Raw genomic sequence first — 27,262 nt, 5'->3', positions numbered from 1 at the left:
CCCAATACTTTTGGAGCTCACTCTATTTATCTTATGTTGATTGAATTAAATCGTTTTTGGTCTCTTTTAGTTGACTAAGCATTGATGAGGAAATGTTGAAGCTGAAATGGTGCTGGAATAGTGAAGGCAGCTCCTGTTTTCTTTGAGACTTGCGGTAACTCTCCGTGGTTCTACATCAATAGTTGTTTAGCAGTCCAAAAATGTTGAAAACTTTAACTTGCTTGACCATGCTGTAGGTCATATGCTTTGTGGACTACACTGGATAGAGGTTGCTCTCCAGTTTTGTGATGACACAAAGGTGTGGTTGTATTTATTACTGCCACTGGGTCTTCTTGTCTCGGCCTTTAGGCCTATATATCATGGTGGCAAGGTATATGAATGAACAGATTGTAGTGCAAACAACGCTATTATCACAACACATGGTTTGTAATATGGCAATTTTTTCCTGGCTTGGCTTCCCTAGTGATTTTACCCACGCACCACCACTGTTTATACACACCGCATATTTATATATTTATACATACACACACAAATATACACTTGACATGGCTCAATGTAATATCTACTGCTGTACATATCATTCTTAGTATATCTTGTCTAAATTCTTCCAGTGTACATGCGTATAGATTGCATTTTGATTACTGTTACAGTGCTATTTAGGTTAATTGGATTCGTCCTGAACACATTTGAATACCTACTCATTCCAGGGTTTTTCTTTATTTTTTTACATTGTAGAATAGTGGTGAAGACATCAAAATTATGAAATAATACATATGGAATCATACGTATCATCGGCTTGATCAATAAGTGACTTCGTCGTCCCAAAAGTGACCGCACAAACATTTCCCAACCAGAAGCCATGGATTACAGGCAACTTCCACACTGAGCTAAAGGCTAGAGCATGCCACTTTCAAGGAGCGGGACACTAATCCGGTTGAATATAAGAAATCCTGCTATGCCCTCCGACGAACCATCAAACAGGCAAAGTGTTAATACAGGACTAAGAATGAATCCTACTACACCGGCTCTGACGCTCGTCGGCTGTGGCAGGGCTTGATAACTATTAGACCAGACGAGCTAAATGCTTTTTACGCTCACTTATAGGCAAGCAACACCGAAGCATGCATGAGAGCACCAGCGGTTCCGGACGACTGTGTGATCACACTCTCCGTAGCCGATGTGAGCAAGACCTTTAAACAGGTTAACAAGCCGCGGAGCCAGACAGATGACCAGGACGTGTACTCCAAGCATGCACAGACCAACTGGCAAGTGATTTCACTGACTTTGTCAACCTCTCTATTGCCGAGTCTGTAATACCAACATGTTTCAAACAGACCACCATAATCCCTGTACCCAAGAAAGCGAAGGTAACCTGCCTAAATTATTACCACCCCGTAGCACTCACATCAGTAGCCATGAAGTGGTTTGAAAGGCTGGTCATGGCTCACATCAACACCATCATGCCAGAATCCCTAGACCCACTCCAAAAAAGAAAAAGAAAAAAATGCATACCGCCCCCTACAGATGACGCAATCTCTATTGCACTCCACACTGTCCTTTCCCACCTGGACAAAAGGAACACCTACGTGAGAATGCTTTTCATTGACTACAGCTCAGCGTTCAACACCATAGTGATGAGCTTTGTGGGCACAAAGCTAAGGATCCTAGGACTAAACACCTCCCACTGCAACTGGACCCTGGACTTCCTGACTTGCCGCCCCCAGTTGATAAGGGTAGGTAACAACACATCTGCCACGCTGATCCTTAACACTGGGGCCCCTCAGGGGTGTGTGCCCAGTCCAATCCTGTACTCCCTGTTCACCCATGACTGCGTGGCCAAGCACAACACCAAAATTAAGTTTGCTGCGACACAAGTGGTAGGCCTGATCAACAACAACGATGAGACAGACTAAAAGGAGGAGGTCAGAGACCTGGCAACCTCTCAATGTGAGCAAGACAAAGGAGCTGATCGTGGACTACACGAAAAGGAAGGCCGAACAGACCCCCATTAACATCAACAGGACTGAAGTGGCGTTAAGTTCCTTGGTGTCCACATCAACAACAAACTATCATAGACCAAACACACCAAGACAGTCGTGAAGAGGGCGCGACACCTTTCCCCCCTCAGGAGAGTGAAAAGATTTGGCATGGGTCCTCAGATCCTCAAAAGGTTCTACAGCTGCAACATCGAGAGCATCCTGACCGGTTGCATCACTGCCTGGTATGGCAACTGCCCTGCATCTGACCGCAAGGTGCTACAGAGGGTAGTGCGTATGTCCCAGTACGTCACTGGGGCCAAGCCTCCTGACATCCAGGACCTATATTCTAGGCTGTGTCAGAGGAATGCCCCAAAAATGGTCAAAGACTCCAGCCACACAAGTCATAGACTGTTCTCTCTGCTACCACACGGCAAGCCGTACCGGAAAAAGGAGCAGCTTCTACCCCCTAGCCATACGACTGCTGAACAACTAAACTAATCTAATGGCCACCTGGACTATTTACATTGAGCCCCCCCCCCCCCCCCTTTGTTATTACACTGCTACTACTCGCTGTTTATTATCTATGCATAGTCCCTTTACAAATTACCTCAACTGACCTGTACCCCCACACATTGACTCGGTACCGGTACTTCCTGTATATAGTCTCGTTATTGTTATGTACATTTCTTGTTACTTTTTGATTGATTAGATTATTTAACAACTTCAGTTTATTTAGTGAATATTTTATTAACTATTTTTGTAAGTAAGCATTTCACGGGTAAGATCTACACCTGTTGTATTCGGCGCATGTGACAAATAAAATTTGATTTGAAAAGCTCGCACAATGGAAAAACTCTGTTGACATAGATTTTTAGTCCAGTGTAAGGCTCAATCTGAACAGGGAAACTGGCCCCAAAACCTGGCTGTGTGTGGGAGAGCTCTCTGGATTCTTTCTTGTATTCGGTTTGAAACAAATTGTGGGAATATATGTAACCTTCTATTATTCTTATAGGAGATATGGGAGGGGCTGAGTGGCTTTGTCCCATCTGTGACTGACAGCTGACCTGAACCACTGGGTGTGGTGCAGGCTTGGCAGGCTCCAATGATCCCTCCTCCTCCAGCATGGCCGGGGCGACAAAGCTGAAGCCCCGGAAGAGCTGGTGAGCTCCGGCACTGGGTGGAACGCCTGGGGAGTCTGGGGAGAGGTCAGAGAGAGCACAAGGTCTTATACACAGGCGCACACATACACACACACATTAACGCACACACACTTCATGATATACTGCCTCGCTCCAAGGCAATGTAAGCAACATACAAATAACAACCATTTTAGGATTGCTACCGCTTTCACATTTCATTAACATTGATATGATAGAGTGTGGTCTGATTCAGTCAGACCTGGTCTGTTGTCATGCTAGGACAAGTTACTCTCGTCAACGTTAACCTCGTACCTTTGGGTGTGCGGGAGGTGAACTCTGAGTCAAAGTAGAAGGTGTCGTCCGGTCGGGCCACCGCCGGCTTGAACGGGGGATGGATTTCTCGTCGGAACAGTTTCTGAAAGGGTTAAAATACACTGCTCAAAAAAATAAAGGGAACACTAAAAAAACACATCCTAGATCTGAATGAATGAAATATTCTTATTAAATACTTTTAATGTGCTGACAATAAAATCACACAAAAATGATCAACCCATGGAGGTCTGGATTTGGAGTCACACTCAGAATTAAAGTGGAAAACCACACTACAGGCTGATCTAACTTTGATGTAATGTCCTTAAAACAAGTCAAAATGAGGCTCAGAGTGTGTGTGGCCTCCACGTGCCTGTATGACCTCCCTACAACGCCTGGGCATGCTCCTGATGAGGTGGCGGATGGTCTCCTGAGGGATCTCCTCCCAGACCTGGACTAAAGCATCCGCCAACTCCTGGACAGTCTGGTGGAGCGAGACATGATGTCCCAGATGTGCTCAATTGGATTCAGGTCTGGGGAACGGGCGGGCCAGTCCATAGCAGCAATGCCTTCCTCTTGCAGGAACTGCTGACACACTCCAGCCACATGAGGTCTAGCATTGTCTTGCATTAGGAGGAACCCAGAGACAACTGCACCAGCATATGGTCTCACAAGGGGTCTGAGGATCTCATCTCGGTACCTAATGGCAGTCAGGCTACCTCTGGCGAGCACATGGAGGGCTGTGCGGCCCCCCAAAGAAATGCCACCCCACACCATAACTGACCCACCGCCAAACCGGTCATGCTGGAGGATGTTGCAGGCAGCAGAACGTTCTCCACGGCGTCTCCAGACTGTCACATGTGCTCAGTGTGAACCTGCTTTCATCTGTGAAGAGCACAGTGCGCCAGTGGTGAATTTGCCAATCTTGGTGTTCTCTGGCAAATTAATAACGTCCTGCACGGTGTTGGGCTGTAAGCACAACCCCCACCTGTGGACGTCGGGCCCTCATACCAACCTCATGGAGTCTGTTTCTGACCGTTTGAGCAGACACATGCACATTTGTGGCCTGCTGGAGGTCATTTTGCAGTGCACTGGCAGTGCTCCTCCTGCTACTCCTTGCAAAGGCGGAGGTAGCAGTCCTGCTGCTGGGTTGTTGCCCTCCTCCACGTCTCCTGATGTACTGGCCTGTCTCCTGGTAGCGCCTCCATGCGCTGGACACTACGCTGACAGACACAGCAAACCTTCTTGCCACAGCTCGCATTGATGTTCCATCCTGGATGAGCTGCACTACCTAAGCCACTTGTGTGGGTTGTAGACTCCGTCTCATGCTACCACTAGAGTGAAAGCACCACCAGCATTCAAAAGTGACCAAAACATCAGCCAGAAGGCATAGGAACTGAGAAGTGGTCTGTGGTCCCCACCTGCAGAACCACTCCTTTATTGGGGGTGTCTTGCTAATTGCCTATAATTTCCACCTGTTGTCTATTCCATTTGCACAACAGCATGTGAAATTTATTGTCAATCAGTGTTGCTTCCTAAGTGGACAGTTTGATTTCACAGAAGTGTGATTGACTTGGAGTTACATTGTGTTGTTTAAGTGTTCCCTTTATTTTTTTGAGCAGTGTAGTTTCTGAAGAGGTTCAAACCCAGGGGTGAAAGTACTGTAGACTTAATTTCGAACAGGTACGGGACCTTTCTGTGCACAAACTATTTTATGGGTCTAATAGGATAAATGTCCTTTTTAACTGTAAAAATGTACAGCATTACCTAATGTGGTATAAGCACCACCAGTCATGATGCTTTTCATCTGATTGTCAAACAAATCACTTCAAACAGTGGGCTCCCTGTGCATGTTCCTCCACTCTAAACTAATCCCAGCATTCAAACAGTAGGCTCCCTGTGCATGTTCCTCCACTCTAAACTAATCCCAGCATTCAAACAGTAGGCTCCCTGTGCATGTTCCTCCACTCTAAACTAATTCCAGCATTCAAACAGTAGGCTCCCTGTGCATGTTCCTCCACTCTAAACTAATCCCAGCATTCAAACAGTAGGCTCCCTGCGCATGGCTCCTTCTAAAATGCTAATTGAATGATAATCTGGTTCCCTGATGGAACTGTAGTATGAGGTGTCGGACGAGGTGCCACTCACATTCCAGTCTATGGTGGAGAAGAAAGCGTGGCGTTTGATCTCCTCGGCACCGTCCGCCCCCGACCCTGTCCAACCAATCACACCGTTTGTATGGATTACTGCATACAACCTACGCCAGAGCTCTATGCTTTTAACATAAAATAGGCCTTATTATACCAAAGTAATTACTCTCCTAGTGGAACAACCACTGTAATTAGCTTGTAATTAGCTAGTGGGTAAGTACATACTGTATAGTTACGGACAACTCACCCAGTCTGTTGGTGGGGTTCCTCTTGAACAGAGCTCTGAGGAGACTTTGGGCCTCTGAACTCAGGAACTGGGGCATTCCCAACCTTGCCCTGCAGGGGGAGACATTGTTATATCCAAAAGGCTAATAAATAGTAGCCTGGCTTATCCAGAGTCAACACTGCGGAACGTTCACCATTGTTTTCCTGAACGCAGCTTTCAGTCTGGTTCAACCAGGCTAAATAAATATACAGCCTGTAACAATTTCCAATTTCAATCTCTGGCAAGAGCTCTGGTGGAAATTCCTGCAGTCAGCACGCCAATTGCACACTCCATCAAAACTTGAGACATCTGTGGCATTGTGTTTGACAAAACTGCACGTTTTAGAGTGGCCTTTTATTGTCCCCAGCACAAGGGGCACCTGTGTAATGATCATGCTGTTTAATCAGCTTCTTGAAATGCCACACCCGTCAGGTGGATGGATTATCCTGGCAAAGGAGACACGCTCAGTAACATGGTTGTAAACAAATTTGTGCAAACATTTTGAGAGAAACACACTTTTTGTGCATACATAACATTTCTGGGATTTTTTATTTCAGCTCATACAACCAACACTTTACATGTTGCGTTTCTATTTTTGTTTAGTGTAGTAGAACTCTGGGCCCATATCCACAAAGTGTCTCAGAGTAGGAGTGCTGATCTAGGCTGGATTTGTCTTTTAGATCATAATGAATAAGATTATATGGGCAGATTCTAGATCAGCACTCCGACGCTTAGTGGATACGGGGCCTGATAATTAAGGAAAAGGGGGATACCTAGTCAGTTGTACAAATGAATGCACTCAACTAAAATGTGTCTTCCTCATTTAACTCAACCCCTCTGAATCAGAGGTATGGGGGTCATCCACGTCATCGGCGTCTGGGGAAGAGTGGGTTAACTGCATACAGACACTAGCCTGTGATTGTGTCTACTTACTTGAGGATCAGGTTCATGGTCTCTTTGCGGTCCTTTCCTTGGAACGGTAGCGATCCAGTCAGCATCTCAAACTGTGAAACAAATACAACCACCATATTTTTTAAAACCCCATGCCTTTGACATTCAATTCTATTCTAGGGCTCTGACGCAAACACACACATCATATTCATGTTTGTTTGATTGTCTGCATTACAAGGGTTGTGTCCAAATGGAAGAAAACAGATAAACAGGAAGGAACTACCTGAACTTGTCAAACTAATGATCATTTTCATATGCAAAGCGTTTTACTATGTTGTGGACTAATGAATATGACCCCAGAGACCTCGTTGTGTGGTGCCAGAACAACCTCTCCCTCAACGTGATCAAGACAAAGGAGATGATTGTGGACCACAGGAAAAGGAGGACCGAGCACACCCCCATTCTCATCAACAGGGCTGTAGTGGAGGAGATTGAGAGCTTCAAGTTCCTTGGTGTCCACATCATCAACAAACGATCATGGTCCAAGCACAAAAGACAGTCGTAAAGAGGAAATTACAAAACCTATTCCCCTTCAGGAGAGTGAAAAGATTTGGCACGAGTCCTCAGATCCTCAAAAAGGTTCTACAGCTGTACCATCGAGAGTATCCTGACTGGTTGCATCACTGCCTGGTATGGCAACTGCTCGGGCCTCCGACCGCAAGGCCTTACAGAGGGTGTAATGCGTAAGGCCCAATCACTGGGGCCAAGCTTCCTGCCATCCAGGACCTCTATACCAGGTGGTGTCAGAGGAAGGCCCTAAAAATAGTCAAAGACTCCAGCCACCCTAGTCATAGTTCACTCTGCTACCGCACGGCAAGCGGTAATGGAGCACCAAGTCCAAGAGGCTTCTAAACAGCTTCTACCCCCAAGCCATGATACTATCCATGTCTGTGCCCAAACAATTCAAGCTTCTACTTTTAAAAATCCACCTTTCCAGAAACACCGTTGCGGCCTGCTAAAGACCCCCTTCAGCCCCCAGCTGTGCCCTGGACACCATATGTGAATTGATCGCCCCCCATCTATCTTCAGAGTTCGTACTGTTAGGTGACCTAAACTGGGACATGCTTAACACACCGGCCGTCCTACAATCTAAGCTAGATGTCCTCAATCGCACACAAATTATCAAGGAAACTACCAGGTACAACCCTAAATCCGTAACCAGTGGCACACTCTTAGATATCATCCTGACCAACTTGCCCTCCAAATACACCTCTACGGTATTCAACCAGGATCTCAGCGATCACTGCCTCATTGCCTGCGTGCGTAATGGGTCTGCTGCCAAACAACCACCCCTCATCACGGTCAAACGCTCTCTAACACTTCAGCGAGCAGGCCTTTCTAATCGACCTGGCGCGAGTATCCTGGTAGGATATTGACCTCATCTCATCAGTAGAGGATGCCTGGTTGTTCTTTAAAAAGTGCTTTCCTGATCATCTTAAAATGTAGAACTAAGAACAGATATAGCCCTTGGTTCACTCCAGACTTGACTGCCCTTGACCAGCACAAAACCATCATGTGGCGTTCTGCATTTGCATCGAATAGCTCCCGCAATATGCAACTTTTCAGGGAAGTCAGGAACCAATATACTCAGTCAGTTTGAGAAAGCTTGCCTTAGCTTTCCTAAACAGAAATGTGCATCCTGTAGCACTATTGGCAAAAAGTTTTGGAACACCGTAAAGTCCATGGAGAATGAGAGCACCTCCTCCCAGCTAGGATAGGAAACACTGTCACCACCGATAAATCTACAATAATCGATCATTTAAATAAGCATTTCTCTACGGCTGGCCATGCTTTCCACCTGGCTACCCCTACTCCGGCCAACATCTCAGCACCCCCTGCAGCAACTTTCCCAAGCCCCTCCACGCTTCTCCTTCACCCAAATCCAGACAAATTATGTTCTGAAAGAGCTGCAAAATCTAGATCCCTACAAATCAGCTGGGTTAGACAATCTGGACCCTCTCTTTCTAAAATTAACAGCCCAAATTGTTGCGACCCCTATTACTAGCCTATTCAACCTCTTTCGTATCGTCTGAGATCCCCAAAGATTGGAAAGCTGCCGCGGTCATCCCCCTCTTCAAAGGGGGAGACACTCTAGACCAAAACTGTTATAGACCTATATCATCCTGCCCTGCCTTTCTAAAATATTCAAAAGCCAAGTTAACAAACAAATCACAGACCATTTCGAATCCCACCATCTGGTTTCCGAGCTGGTCATAGGTGCACCTCAGCCACGCTCGAGGTCCTAAACAATATCATAACCGCCATCGATAAGAGACATACTGTGCAGCTGTATTCATCGACCTGGCCAAGGCTTTCGACTGTCAATCAACGCATTCTTATCGGCAGACTCAACAGCTTTGGCTTCTCAAATGACTGCCTCGACTGGTTCACCAACTACTTCTCAGACAGAGTTCAGTGTGTCAAATTGGAGGGCCTGTTGTCCGGGCCTCTGGCAGTCTCTATGGGGGTGCCACAGGGTTCAATCCACGGGCCGAATCTTTTCTCTGTATATTTCAATGGTGTCGCTCTTGCTGTTGGTGATTCTCTGATCCACCTCTACGCAGACGACACCATTCTGTATACTTCTGGCCCTTCTTTTGGACACTGTGTTAACTAACCACCAGAAGAGGTTCAATGCCATACAACTCTCCTTCCGTGGCCTCCAACTGCTCTTAAATGCAATTTAAATTTAAATGCATGCTCTTCAACCAATCGATGCCCACCTGCCCGTCCATCCAGCATCTCACTACTCTGGACGGTTCTGACTTAGAATATGTGGACAACTACAAATACCTAGGTGTCTGGTTAGACTGTAAACTCTCCTTCCAGACTCACATTAAGCATCTCCAATCCCAAATTAAATCTAGAATCAGCTTCCTATTTCGCAACAAAGCCTCCTTCACTCCAGCAGGTATATTTCACTGGTCATCCCCAAAGCCAACGCCACCTTCCAATGACTGGAATGAATAGCAAAAATAACTGAAGCTGGAGTCTAATATCTTCCTCTCTAACTTTAAGCATCAGCTGTCAGAGCAGCTTACTGTACCTGTACACGGCCAATCTGTAAATAACACACCCAACTACCTCATTCCCATATTGTTACTTATCCTCTTGCTCTTTTGCACCCCAGTATCTCTACTTGCACATCATCATCTGCACATCTATCACTCCAGTGTTAATGCTAAATTTTAATTATTTTGCCTCTATGGCCTATTTATTGCCTTTACCTCCCTACTCTTCTACATTTGCACACACTGTACATAGATGTTTCTATCGGGCTCTGACGAAGGCCGTGAGGCAGATACGTATAGTTGAAGTCGCAAGTTTACATACACCTTAGGCAAATACATTTAACAACTCAGATTTTTCCAATTCCTGACATTTAATCCTAATAAAAATTCCCTGTCGTAGATCAGTTAGGATCACCACTTTATTTTAAGAATGTGAAATGTCACAATAATAGAAGAGAGAATGATTTATTTCAGCTTTCATTTCTTTCATCACATTCCCAGTGGGTCAGAAGTTTACATTCACTCAATTAGTATTTGGTAGCGTTGCCTTTAAATCGTTTAACTTGGGTCAAACGTTTTGGGTAGCCTTCCACAAGCTTCCCACAATAAGTTGGGTGAATTCTGGCCCATTCCTCCTGACAGAGCTGGTGTAACTGAGTCAGGTTTGTAGGCCTCTTTGCTCACACATGCTTTTTCAGTTCAGCCCACACATTTTCTATAGGATTGAGGTCAGGGCTTTGTGATGGCCACTCCAATACCTTGACTTTGTTGTCCTTAAGACAATTTGCCACAACTTTCTAAGTATGCTTGAAGTCATTGTCCATTTGGAAGACCGATTTGTGACCAAGCCTTAACTTCATGACTGATGTATTGAGATGTTGCTTCAATATAGCCACATAATTTTCCTACCTCATGATGCCATCTATTTTGTGAAGTGCACCAGTCCCTCCTGCAGAAAAGCACCCATGTGGTGGACATGATGCTGCCACCCCCATGCTTCACGGTTGGGATGGTGTTTTTCGGCTTGTAAGCCTCCCCCTTTTTCATCCAAACATAAAGATGGTCATTATGGCCAAACAGTTCTATTTTTGTTTCATCAGACCAGAGGACATTTCTCCAAAAAGTACGATCTTTGTCCCCATGTGCAGTTTCAAACTGTAGTCTAGCTTTTTTACGGCGGTTTTGGAGCAGTGGCTTCTTCCTCGCTGAGCGGACTTTTAGGTTATGTCGATATAGGACTCATTTTACTGTGGATATAGATACTTTTGTTCCTGTTTCCTCCAGCATCTTCACAAGGTCCTTTGCTGCTGTAGTGAGATTGTTTTGCACTTTTTGCACCAAAGTACGTTCATCTCTAGGAGACAGAACGCATCTCCTTCCTGAGAGGTATGATGGCCGTGTGGTCCCATGGCGTTTATACTTGCGTACTATTGTTTGTACAGATGAACATGGTACCTTCAGGCATTTGGAAATTGCTTCCAAGGATGAACCAGACTTGTGGAGGTCTTCAATATTTTTCCGAGGTCTTGGCTGATTTCTTTGGATTTTCCCATGATGTCAAGCAAAGAGGCACTGAGTTTGAAGGTAGGCCTTTAAATACATCCACAGGTCCACTGCCAATTGACTCAAATGTCAAATGTCAATTAACCTATCAGAAGCTTCTAAAGCCATGACATCATTTTCTGGAATTTTCCAAGCTGTTTAAAGGCACAGTCAACTCAGTGTATGTAAACTTCTGACCCACTGGAATTGTGATTATTATAAGTGAAATAATCTGTCTGTAAACAATTGTTGGAAAGATTACTTGTGTCATGCACAAAGTAGATGTCCTAACCGACTTGCCAAACCAAAGTTTATTAACAATACATTTGTGGAGTTGTTGAAAAACGAGTTAATGACTCCAACCTAAGTGTATGTAAACTTCCGACTTAAACTGTAAGCTTATTGAAGATCAGTGATACTATCAAGAGCAGTGTGCGGTTTCCTTTTCCCCCTCATCTTGTCCAACTGTTACCATGCACCCGCAAAAAGATTGCTCAGATGTGCGAGTGCCTTTTGAATTTTCTATGTGTTATAGACTGTACGTTGTTTATGTGTAACTCTGTGTTGTTGCTTTTGTAGCACTGCTTTGCTTTATCTTGACCAGGTCACAGTTGTAAATGAGAACTTGTTCTCAACTCGCCTACCTGGTTAAATAAAGGTGAAATAAAAATAAGACTCCTAAACATCTAATCAAATGCCTACCCAGGCTACATTGACTCTGTACCGGTATCCCCTGTATATAGTCTCGCTATTGTTATTTTACTGCTCCTCTTTAACTACTTGTTACTTTTATTTCTTATTTGTATTTTTAAAACTGCATTGTTGGCTAGGGGCTTGTAAGTAAGCATTTCACTGTAAGGTGTATGTATATGTATGTGCATGTGACTAATAAGATGAGATGAGATACGATGACTCACCATCAGTACCCCAAACGACCACCAGTCTGCACTGTGGATGTGGCCCTGCCTGTTCACCACCTCTGGTGCCATGTACTCCACCGTACCACAGAAGGAGTAGGCTTTCTTCTCATGGTCAACGGCCTCTTTACACAGGCCAAAATCTGGGGTGAAAACACCACAAGTCAGTTACTATTCAACTACCGGTGCTATTATGAACACACAGTGGACAGGCAAACATACAGGTGTAGGATCTTAATGTGACCAGTTTTTCACAGCAGGAAAATAATCCTGCAGCAACAGGAAATTATTGTGTTGATTTGAATTAAATCAACATTTCTGTAGGGGACGATACCTTTTTATTTGGAGTAAATCAAGTCAAATTTTAAAGTGGAAATTACAAACTTTAGAAACCTTCAATACACTACAAGTATGCATTTCCTGTTGTGCAGGATGATCAAATTAGGATCCTACACCTGTACAGGAATAGAGTACATTATTTGCACTATGCTTTATGGATATGGCCAGGAGTAGTTCCTGACCATATGACCTGACCTATAACTAGCCTATAGCCTTCAACTAGGGCCCAGGGTGCATCCGCAATGGCACCCCATTCCCTATATAGTGGGGTATTATATAGGGCCATTATCAGGGAAAACTTTCTGTAACACTTCCTGATGCCTTCATGACTAATGCAGGTATTCAAAGGACACATAATTCATATTCCCCATGTGAAGTTGATACATCACACCGTGACATATATTCAAGGTCACCTTTGATGCTTGTGTATGTGCGTGAACTCCCAAAAGGTAAACAGCCGATAGAGGAGAGAGTGATTATAGGGTTGATAAGATGCAGGAGAAACATAATTAACGTCTAGGTAATGATATACAGGCTCATACATAGAGAAGTTATCTACACAGGGACAGATATGGCTTTGGTGACTCACTGACTAATGGGGAAGGTCAACCTGAGGAGGGAAGTGTGTGGGGGGAGGGAAGTGTGTGTGTGTGTGTGTGTGTGTGTGTGTGTGTGTGTGTGTGTGTGTGTAGGGGGGGGGGGTGTACCTGTGAGTTTGATATGGCCTTCTTCGTCCAGTAGAATGCTAGAAAATATAATGAGAAGAGGTGTTAGTGTGCTGGACTATCATGCTGGGATAAAGAGGTAGGCAAAAAATGATGTCACAACCACAGACTGGTACAAATAACCTGGCACTAAGAGTCTAGAATACTTGAGTTTTTTTTAAAAACTGTAGAAGAAAAAAAAAAGTACTTAGTAGCACATCTTCACAATTTTAAAAAAATGTAATGGCAAATAGGCTGGCCAAATCAACATGTCCCCTCTCAGTGAATTCAGGGGATATCAAAATGGTATATGCCAAAAGAGATAAAAACGTGTCTAATCGGCCTGTGCATACTAGCTTTTTCATCCTCTCATATGTTAAGATCCCATTGCTCAAGACCAGATGTGATGATCGCTCTTGTTGTGCATTCAGTCCTCTCAGTTCTGATGGGGGTTCATTAATGTTATCACTATGGGGCTAAATTACACCGCAGTGCCATTTTCTGGTTTCTATATAATGGATATAGCGAAGTCTATAAGAGATAACAGCACTCTGCATCGCAATGTCCCTCTCACTATGGAAAACACCACCAAAACCAAGACATTTGTGGGTCGGGGCTACAATAGCATAGCATATAAGGGGCGTAATCTTTAGTCCAAAATAGTTGCAATCAGTTGTGTTTTGCTATGAAAACAAGAGTTTCTATTGGACAAATTGAATTAGTTCTATTTGCTTCCGTTTGGTTTTGTTTTGTTCCTAGTGAATACACCCCAGGTCTCAGGAAGTCGTCCTCTCTAGCTCAATTGGTAGAGCATGGCACTTTCATCACAATAATACTGGGTCCACCCATAGGTAAAATATATGCTCGGTTTGCACACATATGACTGAGTCGCTTTGGATAAAAATCGTCTGCTAATTTATTATTATATTTGGAAGGCAATGCTAGGATGTGTGATGCTGTGACGCTAAGCTAGCTAGGACTAGTGGGCCGTCGCTGAGGCTCCACCTACTTCTCAGGTTTGAGGTCCCTGTAGATGATTCCCAGGCCATGCAGGTGGTCCAGGCCCAGGGCCAACTCTGCTAGGTAGAACTTCACATCCTCCTCTGTGAACATCACCTGGAAACGATACACAGAGAGAGAGAGACCGAGAAAGAGAGACAGAGAGACAGAGAGAGAGACACAGAGACAGAGAGAGACAGACAGAGACAGACAGAGAGAGAGAGACAGGAAAAAACGTACATGAGTCCAGACAGGATTATGATTAGAGAGAACGAGACATAAAAATGTCCATCAGGAACAAGACTAAGAACATACCTCTTTCGACAGCCTGGTGAAGAGATCGCCTCCTCTCAGAAAGTCCAGGATCAGATAGAGCTTTCCCTCCGTCTGAAATGCTGGATGCACATACACACAAACAGGTGGTCCGGAGTAGTGCTAAAAGTCCATTTGTCTGACAAACCTAGAACACCCAAAGGTGTTGCCTTTCAATTAAACAATGACTGCCCTTGATGAGCGCCGACACCGAGCGGAGTTAACGCCATGATACCCTAAAGCTGTTATCACCAGAACTGTTTTTTTTCTCTAATATACTTTACTTCTTGAACCTAGCTCTGGTCGTTACTCACCGTAGTGGAGTTTGACCACAAAGGGGTGGTTGACATCTGCCAGGATGTCTCTCTCCATCTTGGTCCTCACCCGGTCTCTCACTGTGGGAGGTGAGGGGCACAACCGTGTCAGCGCTGTCATGAGGTTAGCTCAAAACCTGACTATAGCCTTGGCTCAGTGACAGATGGGTTTGGAACCGGGTGCCTAAGGCTGAGACAGGACCTGAATAAAACGCCAACAGGCCACCATTGGTATTTTTAATGGGATATATTCAATACAAAAACACCAAATCATCACTGCTCGTCTGAAGGCCATGGAATTGTTAAACCAATTCATCTGACAAACAAATAATGAAAATATCCTTGTCGAGTGCCATGTGAAACCAAAGTTTGGCCAATTTCCGCCACACAATTAGTGAAACGCTAATCTACGAAACTGTCAGGGTGTTGACATCTAGTGTAGACTAGATCCCACAGCAGCAGACCACAGCGCACAAGAACAGCTACACACCAACTGAAAAATGGTTGATTTCTTCTCACTATCCAAGCCTTGAAACAAGATCAAAACAAAAACAGTGTGTGTGTGGGGGGGGGGGCAAAGTGTAAAGCAAAAGGACACGTGGAGTAGGAAGTGCAAAAAACGACATGTCTGCACATGAAAGAGGTGAGAACGAGCCCTCCCTAAGAACATAACCACTCGTGTTTGCTCCGAAGCAGGGTCCTTTTGATGTGGGAGGCCTCAGTGAGTTCACAACATGTTTTCAATCCTGTGAATGTGTAGCTACAGTATCGTTTCCCATGATAGTAAAAATCCAAATCAAATGTTAAGTCACGTGCGCCAAATACAACCTTACAGTGAAATGCTTACATACAAAATAAGTGTTAAGAAAGTATTTACTCAAATAAACTGAAGGGGAAAAAATAAAATAAAATAATAATAATAATAAAATAAAGCTGTCATCAAGGCAAAGGCTGGGCACTTTGAACAATCTAAAATATTAAATATATTTTGATTTGTCAAACACTTTTGGTTACTACATGATTCTATGTGTATTATTTCAAAGTTTTGATGTCTACACTATTCATCTACAATGTAGGAAATCCCGTTGGCTAATAGGACTGATGGCAGAGGCAGATTACCCAGTCGCCGTCGGATCCTTTACAAGGCACCCCAACCTACGTCCCCTTATACCTCTGTCTCTTCTTCATGTGAATGACAGAGATGTGGGCCTTATCCGGTGTCTGAAGTACACCGTTTGCGTCCGACTCGTTAAAGAAAAATTATTTGTCCAGGTGATTAAAATCGCTGTTCTGATATCCAGAAGCTTATTTTGGTCATAAGAGACAGTGGCAGAAACATTATGTACAAAATGTTACAAATAACGCAAAAAAATAAAATAGAACAATTGGTTAGGAGCCCATAAAACATCAGCCTTCTCCTCCGACGCCATTCTAACCAGAAGTCCTTACAAGGATAGTAAAATAAAAAGAACATTCGAACAGTTGGACATTTATCCGATCCCCACAAGGAAAACAGCAATTTTAGGGTTAGGTTTACGGTTTAGGGAAAACAGGATTTTTAATGGGAATCAAGGATAGTAAAAACAAACGTGTGTGTGTACCTTTGAGAGTGGCCTTTCTCAGGACCTTCATGGCGTACAGCTCGTTGTTGTCAGGAGGCGTTACCTTCCGCACCAAGAAAACCTACAGGCAACACAAGACAACATCCAACTCTCAATCCCATAGAAAATGAAGAACTTGAAGGGACATTCCAATTCAAGTCTATGCTCTGTGATGGAGGGACCGGCAGCCATATTGAATGTATACATAGGTATTTACATTTCTATGGTCAATCCAGTGCATTAGGCTACAAACCTATGGGACTGACAAGGGGAATGTTAATTGGTAGAACTACTTCTCAATAAACAAAATACTTCGGTCATTGATTTTCCATGGGGATTTTCATGAACTGCAAATGACATGCAAATACCATAAAATGCTAGACAATGTTCCATAAACTGCTAGGTAAACATTATATTGTGCTAGTTAGTGAACAATATGGGAGTTAAGCCTATCTATACATTTATTACATTCACAATCCATTTTGAAACGACCAGACATCAAGAACAATGAGCTCAACCAGAAATGATGTTTTGCCATTTCTGATCTTGCAGTCTGATGGGAGATTAAATGGAACGAATACGAGTTAACACGGAGTTGGTTTGTCCACACACAGTACCAGTCAAAAGTTTGGACACACCTACTCATTCAAGGGTTTTTCTTTATTTTGACTATGGGCGAATGGCTGCCTAACAACCTTAAGGACACCAATAATAATAAGAAACTTGCTTGGGCCAAGAAACATGAGCAATGGACATTAGACCGGTGGAAATCTGTCCTTTGGTCTGATAAGTCCAAATTTGAGATTTTTGGTTCCAACCTCCAGGTCTTTGTATGACACAGAGTAGGTGAACGGATGATCTTCTCATGCGTGGTTCCCACCGTGAAACATGGAGGTGGTGGTGTGATGGTGCTTTGCTGGTGACACTGTCTGTGATTTATTTAGAATTCAAGGCACACTTAACCAGCATGGCTACCACAGCATTCTGCAGCGATACGCCATCCCATTTGGTGTGCAATTAGTGGGACTATCATTTGTTTTTCAACAGGACAATGAACCAACACACCTCCAGGCTGTGTAAGGGCTATTTGACCAAGGAGGAGAGTGATGGAGTTAAGAACAAATTCTTATTTTCAATGACGGCCTAGGAACATTGGGTTAACTGCCTTGTTCAGGGGCAGAATTACAGATTTTTACCTTGTCAGCTCGGGGGATTCGACCTTCCAGTTACAAGTCCAACGCTCTAACCACTAGGCTACCTGCCGCCCCAATTGAGATGGTTTGGAATGAATTGGACTGCAGAGTGAAGGAAAAGCAGCCAACAAGTGCTCAGCTCATGTGGGAACTCCTTCAAGACTGTTGGAAAAGCATTCCAGGTGAAGTTGGTTGAGAGAATGCCAAGAGTGTGCAAAGCTGTCATCAAGGCCAAGGGTGGATACTTTGAAGAATATAAAACACATTTTGATGTGTTTAACACTTTTTTGGTTACTACATAATTCCACGTGTTATTTCATAGTTTTGATGTCGTCACCATTATTCTACAATGTAGAAAATAGTAAAAATAAAGATAAACCCTTGAATGAGTAGGTGTGTCCAAACTTTTGACTGGTCCTGTACATACTAACTGAACTAATTACAATGAACATTGAATGGATTTGTCAATAATGTGTTTAACGTGGTCTTAATAAAGTTAATCTAGACCACCCCGTGTGCCACAATGCTAGAAGAGTGGGTGAAGCAGTGAGCTGAATGACAGGTGTGTGTGTCAGTGTCTAACAGTGTTGCTTCCTGGGCTCAAACCACAAACACAATAAGAAGCAATACTTTGGGGAGATTGAACACTGCATCTTGGAAACGGTTTCACATGTTTCCTAGGAAACTGTTTGCTTTTTTTTGCATGCTTATTTAGAGGATAATTATTACGTATTTTTACTGTAGTTAAACATTTCAACGGTCAAGTGCTGTCATAAGCAACACGAGTTGATCCCCTAAAAAGATGGGCCTTCAAAACAAGAGGTATACATGAGTATAGCAATGTGAACCACTTCTCAGATCTGTCACGGAGGGGGTATTTGAACAAAGGCAGTGTGCTACCTTAGAGGGGTGACGTTTTACCTTGCCGAAGGAGCCCTGGCCCAGCACTTTGAGCAGCTCAAACTGGCGAGCGTCGGCCTTCTCCGAACCTTCCTTGACCACGTGGGTGATGTTAATCTCCTTGATGATGTCATCCTCCTAGAGAGAGACAAGAGGGGGAGAATGTCCATTATCCAGGAGACACCACATTATCCGTGGTACCGCAGCATTGTAGGCGGAGGAAACCTTTCCAAGCTTGATTATAATCTACACAATGCGGAAAAAACATTTGAACCCGCCTGCTCATCAGACTGATCTTAACCATGATTACAATACACGTGTTTTCAAGTGACTGTGTATTTTGAGGTTGAACACACTGATTTGAACTTCAGCCGCCTGTCCTTTAAAACAAAGCGGTCTCTCTTGGATCTCTCCAAATGGATCAGTGAGGAAACTGACAGACGTTTTAGCGCATGAAGATGAAGAATATTTCAGAATGGAAAAGGAGGAGGCCACTAGAAAGTTGCTGGGAGGTGACTCTTTTCTCACACAAGGGTGTGTCCTGATCAAAGTGTGTGCACATTCGAGCAACGATGCAGAGGAGCCAACCCGAAAAGAGGAAGAGGGTAGAAAACAAGAGGTGTGGCCACAAGAGTATAGAAAGCAAGAGAGCTAGTGGAGAGAAAGGAAATGGCTCGGTGCAACAAGTGCTATCCAACGCTAGTGTGTTTCCTTCGAAGGACACAGAGCAGTAATACACACAGGGTTTATCCTAAGACCAGTTCAACATTCGCAACTACCGAAGAAAGCATCTGGGCACAGACGGATGGAGAAAGGAAACAAGAGAGTAGACAGAAAACCCTGTGAAAACTAACCACGGGAAGTTCACAACCCTGATGCATACGTTTGTGTTCTGAGTCTCACTGGAAACAAACTGATAGCACCATTTACCGTCAATGATATTGAGAATGGTAACCATAGCCACAGCTTGAAATAACTACATTTTTACACCAGCGTTGTGGCAAAGAGGCTGTTTTTGAGCTTAGGCCTACTTCACCTTACCCAAAACATCTTAAATAGCTGTATCAGACAGCAATGACAGCGGAACATTCACACAGTACACACTAGGCTTGGGCGATATATCGTACACTGGAGTATTAGAAATAATCGACGGGGGCGTTGTGCTATGCCACTGCTTAGAACTATAAGAAACCGAAGATGTGTCAAACTAGTTAGATCCGGCATTTGGTTTGCTAACTTGCTAGCTAAGTGGATAGCGGTCAAGATCAAGCGTCTTGGTTACAGTTTTTTTTATTAGTGCCCCTTGTGTGCACTTCTGGTAATACCATATACCCAAGTATGGTACAGAAACGGTATGAAAATCTGGATATCACCCAACCCTAGTACACACAGACCAACTTTTGTTTTGTTGAACTGCATCTGCAGTCTGTGTCCTTGAGCAAATACATTGCCTTCATACAGTACTTTATACCATGTTTGCTTAGAGTTAGACATTACTCAAGAAAAACAACCAACCCCAGGCCCCTTATGGGACCAACCAAGACCACCTTGAGTGGACAAAGTCCTACTACTGAGGGTGGAACTCTAACACTAGACGCTAACACTCAGTGGTGTAAAGCCCTTAAGTAAAAATGCTTGAAAGTACTTAAGTCGTTTTTTGGGGGGTATCTGTACTTTACGATTTATTTGTTTGACTACTTTTACTTCACTCCATTCCTAAATACAATTCTGTACTTTTTACTCCATACATGTTCCCTGACACCCAAAAGTACTCGTTACATTTTGAATGCTTAGCAGGAAAGGAAAATTGTCTAATTCACACACTCATCAAGAAAACATCTCGGGAGGCCTAACTTGTGTCAAGTTAATCTCTTTAAAGTAAAAACCCTCACAAACCCACTGTATTTAACGTCTCATAACGCTAGCATGGTTAATTGCAATAAATATAAAATAATGTACCTTCGTAACAAATCAAGACAAAGAACCATACGCTAATATTGTTCCATTTTCCTACTATCAATATTTATCTTTGTTTAGGTTGCAAATAGCTAAACATGCGGTGAAGGAGTTAGCAAGGTGAACACCTGTGAAGGTAATAATGATAAAACACCCGCAATTAACATTTAAAAGTGAGATTTTCACTGGGCAGTTACTTTAAAAGCTAATTTCCTGCAAATCTACACATTTCGTCATAAACTCAGCAAAAAAAGAAACCCTGCCAGGACCCTGTCTTTCAAAGAATTCGTAAAAACCCAAATAACTTCGCCAAAAGAAAGATGCCCAGGGTCCCTGCTCATCTGCGTAAATGTGCCTTAGGCATGCTGCAAGGAGGCATGAGGACTGCAGATGTGGCCAGGGCAATAAATGGCAATGTCCATACTGTGAGACGCCTAAGACAGCGCTACAGGGAGACAGGACAGACGGGTGATCGTCCTCGCAGTGGCAGACCATGTGGAACAACACCTGCACAGGATCGGTACATCCGAACATCACACCTGGGGGACAGGTACAGGATGGCAACAACTACTCCGAGTTACAACAGGAACGCACAATCCCTCCATCAGTGCTCAGACTGTCCGCAATAGGCTAAGAGAGGCTGGACTGAGGGCTTGTAGGCCTGTTGTAGGCAGGTCCTCACCAGACATCACCTGCAACAACGTCACCTATGGGCACAAACCCACCGTCGCTGGACCAGACATGACTGGCAAGAAGTGCTCTTCACTGACGAATCACGGTTTTGTCTCACCAGGGGTGATGGTCGGATTCTTGTTTATCGACAAAAGAATGAGCGTTACACCGAGGCCTGTACTCTGGAGTGGGATCAATTTGGAGGTGGAGGGTCCGTCATGGTCTGGGGCGGTGTGTCACAGCATCATCAGACTGAGCTTGTTGTCATTGCAGGCAATCTCAACACTGTGCGTTACAGGAAAGACATCCTCCATGTGGTACCCTTCCTGCAGGCTCATCCTGACATGACCCTCCTGCATGACAATGCCACCAGCCATACTGCTCGTTCTGTGTGTGATTTCCTCCAAGACAGGAATGTCAGTGTTCTGCCATGGCCATCGAAGAGCCCGGATCTCAATCCCATTGAGCACGCCTGGGACCTGTTGGATCAGAGGGTGAGGGCTAGGGCCATTCCCCCCAGAAATGTCTGGGAACTTGCAGGTGCCTTGGTGGAAGAGTGGGGTAACATCTCACAGCAAGAACTGGCAAATCTGGTGCAGTCCATGAGGAGGAGATGCACTGCAGCTGGTGGCCACACCAGATACTGACTGTTACTTTTGATTTTGACCTCCCCTTTGTTCAGGGACACATGATTCCATTTCTGTTAGTCACGTGTTTGTTTATGTTCAGTTTATGTCTCCGTTGTTGAATCTTATGTTCATACAAATATTTACACATGTTAAGTTTGCTGAAAATAAACACAGTTGACAGTGAGAAGACATTTATTTTTATGCTGAGTAGCTCCATTAACTTTTCTACGTACTTTATATTGTTTGTTATTCACCATCCCAAAAATTATTTTGTAAAAAAAAAGCAGCACCCCGCCGCTGCTAAATTACTTAGGAGAAACACTGACAACACATCCTGACTAACACACACCTTTTGCACATCTCCTGCTCCATAGTCCACACACAATCATATGACAATAGCGAAGATCTAATACTGTATGGGGCGAAGCCTTCATCTTAAGTCGAAAATTCACTTAATTGCATGACCATTCTCCCCAGTGTGAAGACCACATTACCTTCCACTGGGTCCTGTTGAGACTGTCTGCATGGGAGGCGTCTGTCTCATTGCCTGTCTTTTTCTCTGTAGAGGTGCCATGGCCAATCTGTGTCTGTGGTTCGCTGATGCTGGCCAAAGCCTTGTTATGGTGCTTCTTGAAGAGGTAGAGGGTCAGCAAGCGGCTCACTTTAAACTTCCTCCTGTCCTTTTCCATCTCAACATTGCCTTGCCAGCCTAGACCCCATCCCAGTCCCAACCTCCCTACCTCTGGACAGAGTCCTCACTCTCATACCAGACTGGTAGACTGCATGGTAAGATGGGGTGCAAGTTGTACTCTCTGTATGTAAGCCGACTCCGTTAGTTCTGTGTGTCCTGTCCTCTGAAAGCACAGAGCTCTGACTACTGCTGAACAGAGAAAGAGGGGGGGAGAGAGAGAGAGAGGCAGGAAGGAACAAAGAGTCTGCTCTGAGACCTGTATGCAGAACCCACACAACGTGTGTGTGTGTGTGTGTGTGTGTGTGTGTGTGTGTGGGAGAGTGAGTGAGAGAGAGAGTGTGAGAGTGAGAGAGTGAGAGTGAGAGAGTGTGAGAGTGAGAGTTCATCCTCAGCCCTCCTCTCTGAAGTCGATGTCACAGATTATAAATCTTCTCCTTCCTGCTGGAACTGACAGGTCAGCGGCCCCTCCCGTCCCATCATGCGCCGCTCTGCCCCGTTTCCCTTTGGCTATGGTCACAGAGCGGGTAGAGTGACGAGGTGTCGCCTCCCTAACTGCCAACACCATGACCCAGACAGCAAGAGAGACAGGGGAAAAATAGTGAGAGCGAGAGAGAGACCGGGACACTTTTACAGCCTGATGACAGGCATCCCTTACAGCCTCTTTCCTGCCATCCTCGTCTCTACCCCTGTCTTTGTGTGAGAACAGGGCCTTCCACATCCCTACAAACACACTGTCACTGTGTGTCTATATGAGTCAATACACACTTCCTCTTAGCTTCACAGAACACTATTTCACTCAGTCTCCATCTACTTGCTAAGTCACTTTCTTTTGCAGCCTCCTAAGATCGCATATTAGATACTATATTGCACTACTATAACCAGATCTAGACATCTTGTATAGTGTATCACGGCTACTGTAATGCAGATCAACTGTCTTCAGAGAGTAACAAATCAGCTCTCGAGGTGATAAAGACAACTCATTTTGGACAGCTTTCCCACAAACTAGATGTTGAAGAGTGCATTTCTAGAGCCAACATGTGAGCAAGGTGCCAAAATACTTCTAAAGAAATACATTCTCTTCTCAGACAGCCACACCTAGGTGGACGGACTACAGAGCGAAATGCAAGAGCTCTCCAGTCATTTGAGTCAGACGGACAATAATTTAGTCGCTGCATATGCTAGCATTGTTGACCGTATTGATTTAGCCCAGCAAAGCAATAGAGGTACAGAGGGTGCTGACTTGGCAGTGAGCGAAAGCCAAATGAATGAGGAATAATCTTACCTTGGCATTAATATTGGCAAAGTCCTTCTCTACCCAGGTAATATGGGACCGGTCCTGATTGGAAGGTGTCACAGGGAAAAGGATTTCAGGTTTGTATGTCACAGAGTGTTGCATCGGGTCAGTTATCCGTTGGTTCCGCACAGTTGACCCGCAAAGAAATCAGCTGGCGAGTGGAACGGTTCATTATGTTAATTCAGGCTTTCCTTCATTTCGACCAAACGCAGGCCATATCCATGTTAAACCGGTGGCTGGTAAAAGTTGGAGTAGATCCTTCTAAATAAATACATTTTTGCAGCCTATATGCGATTCTTGGAATGGTTTCGTTGAATAGTTTCAAGTAAACTATTTGATTATCTAAACAATATTGAACGTAAAAAGGTCTTGTTTCATTATGTCGCTATAGGCTTTCAATGTGCCGCATCTCATGGTGTTAATAATTCATGGAATAGTTTCCTTCTATTCAAATGTTGAAAAGACACGCAAGACAAGTTAACAGGGAGGAGAATAATAGCCTACTACTCTGGAGTCATAAAAAAAAAACATGAAATAAATGGATGTTATTTGTTGTGTTACGGATCGGCTCTCGAAAACAGTTCTATGCGGATGGGTCGGGTTAGGCTCGGAATTGACGTGGCCCATACAGGACTCGTCACATTTAAAAAAATAAAATAAATTTAAAAAATATATATATATATATATATATATATATATATATATCACCTTTATTTAACCAGGTAAGCTAGTTGAGAACAAGTTCTCATTTACAACTGCGACCTAGCCAAGCTAAAGCATAGCAGTGTGAACAGACAACAGAGTTACATGCAGTGTTCACAGCAAAGGTTGGTTGTCAAGGCGATGGAAGGAGAAAAATAAGATGTGTTTTTGTATGATGTTACCACATGACGTTGGGCGAGCCACCAATAAAGGCATTATTTTAGGCTAGGAGTTGTGGGCTCGATAAATAAGTGACACACACATGGACACAGTCGAGGGGCAGTGAGTGTGCGTCATGTCCACCCACTTTCTCCATTAACACACACAAAATACATACATGCACGCATAAAGCTAATAGCGAATATAGACAATTGTTTCACAGTCTCTTGCTCTTCCGAGAAGGCTACAAGCCATTTTCTAAGCCAAGTTGTAAATTAGTTAATTTCACCTGACAGAACACTCAATAGGCTTTTGCACACTGTGCTGACTAGAAGTAATTCAAGTTCTTTGTAGAGAGATGGAGCGAGTAAGATTCCCAGATACAAGGCAAATCTGCTCAAAGTGATGCCCCCCCACCTCAAAATACAAGATGTCAAATCAGTGACTTTAGAATGGTATAACTACTAAAACATCTTGCTACAATGATAGCACGTATAGTTTCTCAGTCATCATGTTCATGTCTTCTAGAAAGTCTCAAGACACAAGCGATGAATAACAAAATGTCAACTTATTTCAAGTCAGAGGTTCTAGGAGAGTCTACTTTGACTGTACTCTGGTCTTTGCCTTTCCACTGTGACAGTCAGGAAGGATAAGTAGTTCGGTCAAGGTCAGAGGCTACTGCCACAGATGCGTTTCCTACGCCTACCACTCAGGTCACTGAAACCCCTTTTTTAGCTCCTAAAATACACCACACAGAGCCAAGCAATACACACAGCCAAGCAATTCACACACACACACGGTGTGATACTTGCCTGGGGCACACGAAAACCCTGTTTGGTGCGAAATATGTGCCTCCACATCTTGTCGATCGGAGTTTCCCATGTCACACTGTCTAGGACTTCGACACGTACTGTGAGACACTCAGAATGGGGCAATAAGCTAATCTTACACACACACACACGTAAATGGGGAAATGCAAAGAGCATGTCACCCCGGTAGAAGACTGATTTATTGCAGATAATCTGAGGAGGAAACTAAAGAGACTTCCTAAGGAAGCCACAGCAAACTAAACTCAGTCATTACCAGAAAGAGACAAACACATTCCGTGTAATAAGCACGCAGGCACACACGTAGAAAAAGTACCCACAAACCACTTATCAAATGCCACTGCAGACACTTCTTTCTACATCGTGTTGGACCATAACGGCCTCGACTTGAGAAAGCCATGGTGAAAAACAGGAAGGGATGGATTCTTTAGAGTCACTGTGCTGTGTTGCCTAGCAGCAGGCAAGGACAACAGACATGTACTAACTGATTGAGGACCTTTACCACATAATTGTATATTAGAACTCAGTGCCACTTATTGGCACTCTGTGAGCTTTACTCAGAGTCTTTGTCTGCTCCCTGTACAATAACCTAACGTGAAAATAAGAGAGATAATAAAAAGTCAGACCCACAAGTGCAGCCAGGGCGGAAACACTGAATATCTGCAGGAGAAGCAAGACATCGGCCACTTTTTTTGTAAGCAAAAAAGAACTGAGCGAATAGTGCTCAAAAAACAAAAAGTGGTATCCAATTGGTAGTTACAGTCTTGTCCCATTGCTGCAACTCCCATACAAACTCGGGAGAGGCGACGGTCGAGAGCCGTGCGTCCTCCGAAACACAAACCGGCCGAGCCGCACTGCTTCTTGACACAATGCCCGCTTAACCCGGACGCCAGCTGCACCAATGTGTCGGAGGAAACACCGTACACCTAGCGACCGTGTTAGCGTGCATTGCTAGAGCGAGATGGGACAAAAAACATCTCGGCCAAACCCTCCCCTAACCCGGACGACTCTGGGCCAATTGTGCGCCACCCCACGATTTGTGCTTTAAGGTCGGTTCGGTTTGATTATAAAAAAAGGATATCACGGTTTTCGATTATTTTCTTGACATTAAATGCACAATGCAATATATGGGTTGAATGCTGTAACACTATAAAACAATTAATAAAAGTACTGCTTATCACTTACTAACAATCATTTATTCACACAACTTTAATCAAATTTGTTTTACTTGATGACTTTATTATTTCAATCCAAACCAACATCTCATCTCTAAAGGGCTGCTGCCTTTGCTGTCTGACAAAAATCACGATTTTAGTCGTTCTTTCAAGTAAACAAGGCATACCAACTATCAGCCACTTAGATCTACTGCTTCCTATCCCTTTCGATCATGTGTGCCTTCTCTTCACACCAATTTATGCTTGATCGGGAAATGCTGACCAAAGGCTCTGTAGGGAGAGCGTGATACTGTGAGCGTCGCAATTTTTTTTTAACAATGCGGAGGGCTCCGTATAGCACCGCATTGACATGATTGGTTGACGTAGGTGGGGGCGGTACACCCTGTATAAACGCATACTCAATTGCATTACTTCGACGAAAGGCTATCAGAACAAGTCACAAATGAAACCTCTATGACGTGTAGGGATTTCAAAAGGCACGAAAATTAGTGGCATACTGTAAGTCAAGTGAAAATAATACATTTCAGAAAAA

At 44.0% G+C, this 27,262-nt stretch overlaps 1 protein-coding gene across 6 annotated transcripts in view; it reads right to left on the bottom strand.

Annotated features, from left to right (window-relative positions):
• Positions 1-27,262, bottom strand: part of LOC139384128 (ribosomal protein S6 kinase a, polypeptide 1) — a 142,827-nt gene that overhangs the window by 15,450 nt on the left and 100,115 nt on the right. For 2 of the 6 annotated variants that reach the window (XM_071128799.1, XM_071128800.1), the window contains exons 3-14: positions 18,647-18,763; positions 16,533-16,614; positions 14,932-15,012; positions 14,621-14,700; positions 14,316-14,422; positions 13,310-13,347; positions 12,264-12,406; positions 6,776-6,846; positions 5,825-5,913; positions 5,576-5,640; positions 3,431-3,533; positions 3,044-3,174 (exon numbers count right to left, since the gene is read on the bottom strand). In XM_071128799.1, coding sequence (XP_070984900.1) covers positions 3,044-3,174; positions 3,431-3,533; positions 5,576-5,640; positions 5,825-5,913; positions 6,776-6,846; positions 12,264-12,406; positions 13,310-13,347; positions 14,316-14,422; positions 14,621-14,700; positions 14,932-15,012; positions 16,533-16,614; positions 18,647-18,763 — 1,107 coding nt within the window. Of the gene's footprint in view, positions 1-3,043; positions 3,175-3,430; positions 3,534-5,575; positions 5,641-5,824; positions 5,914-6,775; positions 6,847-12,263; positions 12,407-13,309; positions 13,348-14,315; positions 14,423-14,620; positions 14,701-14,931; positions 15,013-16,532; positions 16,615-18,646; positions 18,764-22,376; positions 23,059-23,855; positions 23,910-25,540; positions 25,644-27,262 lie in introns of those variants that run through there. The other 4 variants (XM_071128801.1, XM_071128802.1, XM_071128803.1 and 1 more) reach the window with 3 other exon arrangements.

This window comes from Oncorhynchus clarkii, chromosome 25, assembly GCF_045791955.1.
Source record: "Oncorhynchus clarkii lewisi isolate Uvic-CL-2024 chromosome 25, UVic_Ocla_1.0, whole genome shotgun sequence".
Classification (NCBI taxonomy): Eukaryota; Metazoa; Chordata; class Actinopteri; order Salmoniformes; family Salmonidae; genus Oncorhynchus; species Oncorhynchus clarkii.
This window is presented reverse-complemented; position numbering and strand designations above follow the sequence as displayed.